General features: G+C 33.2%; 1 protein-coding gene across 1 annotated transcript; it reads left to right on the top strand.

Moving 5' to 3' along the window:
* The first annotated feature begins 1,502 nt into the window (after positions 1-1,502).
* On the top strand, positions 1,503-6,304 carry LOC124368472 (1,5-anhydro-D-fructose reductase-like). The gene is made up of 6 exons (XM_046825717.1): positions 1,503-1,557; positions 2,225-2,423; positions 2,850-2,966; positions 3,188-3,323; positions 5,619-5,778; positions 6,031-6,304. The coding sequence occupies exons 2-6, from the start codon at positions 2,231-2,233 to the stop codon at positions 6,148-6,150; spliced, it is 726 nt and encodes a 241-aa protein (XP_046681673.1). The 5' UTR covers positions 1,503-1,557; positions 2,225-2,230; the 3' UTR covers positions 6,151-6,304.
* The last annotated feature ends 1,249 nt before the right edge of the window (positions 6,305-7,553 follow it).

The raw sequence follows: 7,553 nt of genomic DNA, 5'->3' as shown, positions 1-7,553 counted from the left end.
CGGGTTCTGCAGAGACAGACGCAGGTAGGAGGCGGTGAGTGAGGTGGCGGGGTCCGGGCCGGGCGTGGAGCAGGCTTGCGCGGGCGCTGTCGGTGTGTCGGGGGACGCGGCGGACGCAGAGTACGAATCTTGAGAAGTAGTGAAGAGAGGGTTCGCATAGTGACTGGATGGTCCCCACTGTGTTTGTCATTACAAACAGTCACTCTCGTTATGTTCTCACTCTCGTTTTGATCGATTGCTCCGTAAACTTTTCCCTAAATACTCGCCCACGATATTTCTCCATTTTTTAGGGTCCGTTGTTGCTTAAATTTTACATTGTTATATACACAATACATGGTCTTTCCAGTTTTGGTTTTTTTTTCTATTAAGAACGACATTGATGAATGAATTAATAAGTTAATAAATAAATGAGTTAATAAATAACAACAACATATTTATAAAATATTAAAATAGATAACAGTCAACAGCAACAATAAAATCTGAACAATAAATAACAAGTAATCTGTGGTTTCTTCAAGCAAAAAGATATGTCATCAGCCGGTAACCAAACTGATATCCTAGAGCGTATCTGACCAGTACGCAACTGTTTCTCTGCCACCAGATGAATTGATATCGAGATCGATACAACTTGTATTTATGTTGCGCGCTCCAAGTCACGTCAAACAGCAAGTCCTTGTACTTGTAATTGCCAGCCAGTCTAACCTTGTTAGCTTGATGGTTAGCTTTTATGGCTAGTTACTACTTACAAGCGCTTGTACTAGTAATTGCCAGCCAGTCTAACCTTGTTAGCTTGATGGTTAGCTTTTATGGCTAGTTACTACTTACAAGCGCTTGTGCTGTCCGATTCATTTTGATCCACGTTTATGATATTAAATAATTACGTGATATCGTCCAAAACCTTTCGTTATATTTGAAAAACTGAAAATATCTCTCTCTCTCTCTCTCTCCAAATTACGTACAGGGATTATAAAATAACAAATCAATGATTGTTAGAAAACCTGCAGAAAATTTAAAGAACAAACGGGGGTGATTAGAAGATTAGAAAGTATTTTTGTTAAGATTGATTAATTATCATAATTTAATATGTCTTTCTTATTACCACATTTGGACTATTAAATTTAAAATAATCGTGATAGTTGAAAAATTTAGCAGCTTCTTACAACCTTCTGTCTAAACAGTGTTTTGCTATTTTTAACTTAATACTTAATAATCTTTTACAATTATTTATTTTGGTATTCAAATGCTCTTAGACCATCACTCATACTGCAAAGTTTGATGTTTCCTCACGTGAGCCGTTTATTGTTCAAAATAGTTTCGTGCCCTGTAAGCGTTGAAGGAAAACTGTACCTTCTTACTTTACTAAATACATACATTTTTTCTATAGATCAGTGATGACGACGATGTGGGAAGAGTTTATCGACATGGCTATAGAGGCCGGCTACAGGACACATAGACACGGCCTACATGTACAACAATGAGGCAGCCATCGGAAAGCTCTGAAGAGATTGGCTAGACAGTGGGAAGATTAAGCGAGAGGAACTTTTTATCGTTACTAAGGTAAAATACAAGTAATAAATAATTATCTATTAAGGATTTTGGTATTCTTCAGAAAATTTTTACTTTCTCAGAATTCTATGTTCTGAGGTGAGTTACTTAGAAATAAACATAGTTACGTAATCTTTCCCTAACCATTTTGAAGTAGTTATTTTAACCCTAAGGAGAGTGCGTCAAAATATTTATATGACTTGAATTGCGTCTACTATGAGAAACACACGTCGTGTAGAAAATTGCAATGTTTACATACAAGTACTTTATTGGAGGGCACACGCATGAATAGCACCGAACAGAAAGGTTCATAACACTAAAATTATTAAAATTATTTACCACATTAAAATAACAATAATAATATTATTTAAAACAATGAAACAGTTAACATTATTTTAAATAAGAGCTCACCGTCACTTATAGGCCTCGGCCCATGTGGCGGTATTTTCATTGTTGTTAAGGGTTCGAACAAAGGAAAAGGGAATCAATTATCGCCTCTCATATTTGAGATATCAGTTGTATAACAAGTTACCAACATAGAACACCGTTACTAGTACCGAAGTGTTTTAAGAGAATACTGGTTAGTGAAAGTGGAATATTCAGTTAATTGTAGTTTTAGGAAACTTACTGATAATTATGCCTTCATTTCTATCTTACTTTATCTCTATGTTGTTTACAGCTACCAATGGTTGCAATGAACAAGGACTTAGTGGAAGAATATCTTCTACGATCTCTAAAATCTCTCCAGTTAGAATACTTAGATCTGTTCCTTCTGCATAAACCTGTGGGTTTTCCAGCCTGGAGAAGTTTTATTTCCTTTAGACAAGAATGGATACCTCAAACTAGACATGAACACCGATCACGTGGCAATCTGGAAGGTAAGGCTTTAATGTTCGTAATATTATTTTATTCCCTTTATACGGATAAGTCTTACTACAATGTTGCATATACGCTACTAATTATTTTGGAACAGACTTTATTCAAACAATATGTGTTTTTAAAAAGGCTTCTAGAAATAATTAAACTAATCTTTTACTTTCTTCTCAAATTATATAAGAGCTATGGTAGTATGGTGGTATTTCAATTGCTATTACTGTTCGACAAAAGGCGCCATATTTACTGAAATACTCATTCTGACCGCTTAATAGCTCACTAGAAAACAAAAATGATGCATTATAAAAAGCATCTGATGTATACATTTTCTACTTGTTCTGAAATTGTACCTCGCACGCGTAATAGTTATAAACATATTGTGATTGTTGTTAATTCATTAATCTGGAAACAGTAATTACTGGATATTGCAGGCGATGGAGGCGCAGGTGGATGCTGGCAGGACCAAGTGTATCGGAGTGTCCGACTTCAATATTCGCCAAATGGATCGTCTCATGAAGATTGCCAGAATCCCTCCTTCAACAAACCAGGTGCAATTTAAGTTTCCCCGTAATGACTAAAATAGCCTTTTTACAAAATGGCCTTTTTGTTAATGAATTGCTTTATAGATTGTATAACGCGTTTGTCATTGGTATGAAATGGGAAAATGAATAATGAGTAAGATTAATTTTAAAACATAATACTCGTGTTGTTTTTATAATTGCATATTAATGACTAACAAAAATTAAATGTAATATATTTTGTGGAACAGGTGGAATGTCACTTATACTTCCAGCAGAAAGAACTACGAGAGTGGGGAGAAAAGCACGGAGTCCCTGTCACGCCTACGCCTGCCTTGGCTCTCCTGCTGCCGTCTCCGTCTTCAACGGACCAAAGAACATGACGGAGTGAGTATAAACAAAGAAACTTTATGTACAAAAAAGTGTAAAAGTTATATTGGCAATATCATGCCTGCTATGAGTTTTCTCAATAATATCCAAGAAATCCATGTAACATAGTTTGGATGAATATTTTATTTGGACAGCACTGCAAGGTGTTGAAATCAGGAGATCAAAGCTAATTTCCTTCTTTCTCTCTCTTTTACCCACTTCATTCAACAAATCAAGAGAGAAAGGAAATTGAGGATGTGAAAAAAGTATAAAGGTACTGATGGTTGTGAGATTATTTGAATTTAGACTGAAAGTAAAATTGAGTATTAGTGGCAGGATTAGACTATTAATTGAAGCGTGTGTGATGAAGATGGTACAAGATAATTGGTACAAAATTAAAGATAAAAGAGTAATAAATAGAAAACTAAGAAGCCAGTGTGACAGACACTTGGTATGATGGTGTGCGGCATGAGTTTGGATCATAGAGATCAGGATGTAATGTAATAAGTGTTATTAATAGAAACATTGGAGGATACGATATAAGTTGAACATTTCAAAAGGCATTATAGACATTAAGCATGATTATTAACAATGTAAGAGAAGTAACAGGAAAACCAGTACACAAGTTCATCTTGCAGTAGATGTTCTGTAAGGAATATGAATACGCTAACTGAAATTAAAGACTCTGCTAAGGAATGGACAAATTTCAGGCTCAAGTCTGATATAGACTTGGCAAGATGACCCAGAGATTCGGCCACGTATCTGACTAGAGCACTATAATCAGACGAAGTCGTCTTAAACTGTCTGTAGAAAATTACTCAACTTCAACGAAACAGTAAAGAGAATATAGGCTGCGGAAACTTCAAATAGAACGGCTACAGCCACAATCCTGCTTGGAAGCATGAACAATGTACGAAAGGGCTGTACAGACGAAAACATAAACATCGGTTATCAAGTCCAGGAAAATAGGTTAATTTAAAAAATGAAGAGATAAGTGAAGGGAAATATAAACTACATAACTTATGATTTTTAGCCTAAATAGCGTTGGTGGATGCTGGAGAGATGTGTACGGCTGTATACAATGTAACGTGTTAAAACATATTTGAAGAAGGAAATATTGAAAGTAATAAGAAGCCTGGAAACACAAGTATACGTTTTCCGGCTGTGGAGTAAGGAACAAAAGATTTTACATAACATCCCGCTTTCTATCCGATTATTGCGCTGAGGAACTGTGGATCACGATTGGATTGACGAAATTGAACCGTAAGATAGAAAGTTTAATCCGCAAAATATAAAGTATTTCTACACATCCAAAGTGATTTCTGTAACCATTGATCATAGAGGAAACACTTAGTTGGCTCATGGACAATCCTGGTCTAAGTTTGTTATCAGAATAAATCTTTCACTTAAACTTGAATGCAGCTCCAGCACCAAGTTTGAAATCTGAACTCATGGATGTTACCTTGCAGAGTAATATAATAGTTTTACCATTCCTTGTTTACATTGATGGTATCAAAGAAAAGAGATGTGTAAAGATAGGTGTAATTTGTAAGGGAAATCCATTGCAATGTGTTTAATAATATCATGCTTTAACATGGACCTTTAACTAATTTCTTTGTTTTCGCATTTTTCTTGTTGCCACTTTGTTCGCCTTACAATCTCAATCATAGTTTTAATAGACTGTGCACTTATAATTTGAAGATAATGAATTCTTATATATGTATATATATAATATTTACGCTTATTTATCTCAGAGACCTAAATATCCTACTGTAAAAATTTAAGCGCAATGCCTTCGCTTTCATGTTTTATTAATTTTAAAACGATTCGTATTAATAAAACACAAAATAGTAAGCGCTTCAAAGAAATGTACACATACAATTTCTTCAACACGTAGCCTATTAAATTTCAGCACATCCAGTACTTATTTGTAAGGTATAAAAAATATCGTAATAGTAACTTACTTACAAAGATAATTATTATATACAAGATACGTTTTTCATTCCAAATTCAAACACACAGTTATGTGTTAGGACTTTCTTTACTTGTTTTGTCTCTTATTCTTTAGTTACACAATTTTATTTGAAGTTTAATTTAAAATCTTAAAATAAAAATCTTACAAGATGCATAAAAACTATGCTTTTGTTTAGAGCACGAATTATATGTGTGTCCCCCATGTCAGGAGGAGGGGTTGTGTGCAGCCATAATACACACTTTATATCACTGTGCCACTCATTTGGAGTAAGTGATACTAAAAGAAAATCAATCCTCTAGGTTTAAATCATAGACGATATATGTATAATCTGTTTTAAGGTCTCAACTCAAATCACCAATGACAGAAGATGATGTGGTGCGCATAGCCAAGGTCCACAAGAAAACTCCAGGCCAAATTCTGCTGAGACACCTCTTGCAGCTTGGGGTGGCGGTCATACCGAAAAGTTCTAATCCTGAACGTCTCAAACATAACCTGGATGTTAGTATACTTATATAATATTTTGATTTATTATATTATATTATTCTAAGTTTTATATATGTTACTAATAAAGAAATGCACATTATTGAAATATAAAACTGATAGTTACAGTATACTATTATTTTTAATTCTGTTTTTTCTAAATTGATCATTTTATGTAAATAGTACTACTCGATATATTAAATTATTATAATTAGAAGTTTTAAAATTTCTACCAGTAGAATGTCCTTTAATTTGTGGTTTATCTTGCAGATATTTGACTTCCAACTGTCCACTACAGAAATGGCGAAGCTGAATGCTTTGGATCAAGGTGAAGAGGGTAGAAAGTTTTTTCGTGTCAAACCTTGGAAAAGGATACGATACTCATCCTGAGTGTCCTTATCCTAAGTGTCCTGAGCATCGTAACTAGACAATTTTCCCTCTAACTTACATGTTTTAAAACTATTACAGTATATAATTTATTATCTTGTGTTCTCCTATGATAATAAATTAGTATGTAACCCCTGGATCTATTGTGAATAGTGAGCTTTGCAAAGATATCAATTATATACAATATAATATTTAAGATTTGGTATCCTTCAATCCAAAACTTTTTGATAAATCTCTTGTTATTTTAAATGGTCATAGACTTCATATAATTATCACTGTTTGGTACATTATATCAATATAACATGTTATCAAATATCTTTTTATAAGATTTGAAAGCAAAATTTGGTTATGTTTATAAATGAACTAGAAGATATAACATTGTGTAAATTTTGCCACATTGCTCATATATAGTAAAACAGTACTAAAATATATTTATAAATGAATTATACTTCGTATAAGAATATTCTACAAGTAACATTATGCGTTTTAGAATTTACTTTCCTGTCATGTTAAAGTATTTATTATGATGGAATATAAAAGTTCTTTAAAAATAAATTTAATTTCTTTGATTTTTAGTATTACAAAATTGCAAAATGTTTTTATTAGGAATGCAAGATTAACATTAAGGTACTATTGCAATGCTATATTCAGTTGTCTTCTATTTTAATAATTATTGGAGTGGCATTAAAATATAATTACCATCGTAGCTACATACTGTAACAATGTCTGAATGCATGTGTGACGTCAGGCTTTAATTCAATGTGGAATTGAGTAGTAAATTGGTAATGTCTCCCTTACTAATATATACACACTTTCTGTTTTAGTATCTATTTAATTTAGCACTGTTTTTTTTATTCTTTGAGGTTTTGAATTAATTTATATTTATAATTAAAGTTAAATAAGTTTATACATATAAAAATTTGTGGAGCATGATTTCTCGAAGTAGGTGCAAAATCTCATGTATATATTTCCAACGGACATACATCTCCATTTTATATACTAGGATTATAATTATAGTGAAACTTACAAGCAGAGTAACCTAACAGTAAAGACCGAAGGGATAAATGGACGTGTGGGCGGCTGAGTAGACAAGTGACAGAAAATTGTATTAAGATAATGGGAAACTATAAGCAGTAAGAGACTTATGTTATAATTATTAAAGCAAGACCATTAATTACAGGATTAGTGACAGAAATGAGTAACTTTCAAAAAGACGAAGTCAATAACTTACTCTATTACAAGCAGACTATGTCAATAATATGACAAAATAAACTATAGTATGTTATGACCAAATTCAAAATCGTTATTACGTCTCACCGAACTAAAAAAAAGCTTTATGTAGGGTACTAGACCACTGGTAACTCCAACTGGATGTTTACTGGAGACTGAATACTGGGGGAATACTA

The sequence above is a fragment of the Homalodisca vitripennis genome, chromosome X (genome assembly GCF_021130785.1).
Source record: "Homalodisca vitripennis isolate AUS2020 chromosome X, UT_GWSS_2.1, whole genome shotgun sequence".
Classification (NCBI taxonomy): Eukaryota; Metazoa; Arthropoda; class Insecta; order Hemiptera; family Cicadellidae; genus Homalodisca; species Homalodisca vitripennis.
Note: the sequence above shows the minus strand (reverse complement) of the source record. Positions and strands in the feature narration are given on the sequence as shown.

Bases quoted from the DNA above. Each gene is read 5' to 3' on its own strand.
- LOC124368472 (XM_046825717.1), top strand. From the start codon at position 2,231: ATGGTTGCAATGAACAAGGACTTAGTGGAAGAATATCTTCTACGATCT. The intron at 2,967-3,187 runs GTGCAATTTAAG...TTTGTGGAACAG, and splicing joins TCCCTCCTTCAACAAACCAG to GTGGAATGTCACTTATACTT. The intron at 5,779-6,030 runs GTTAGTATACTT...TTTATCTTGCAG, and splicing joins GTCTCAAACATAACCTGGAT to ATATTTGACTTCCAACTGTC.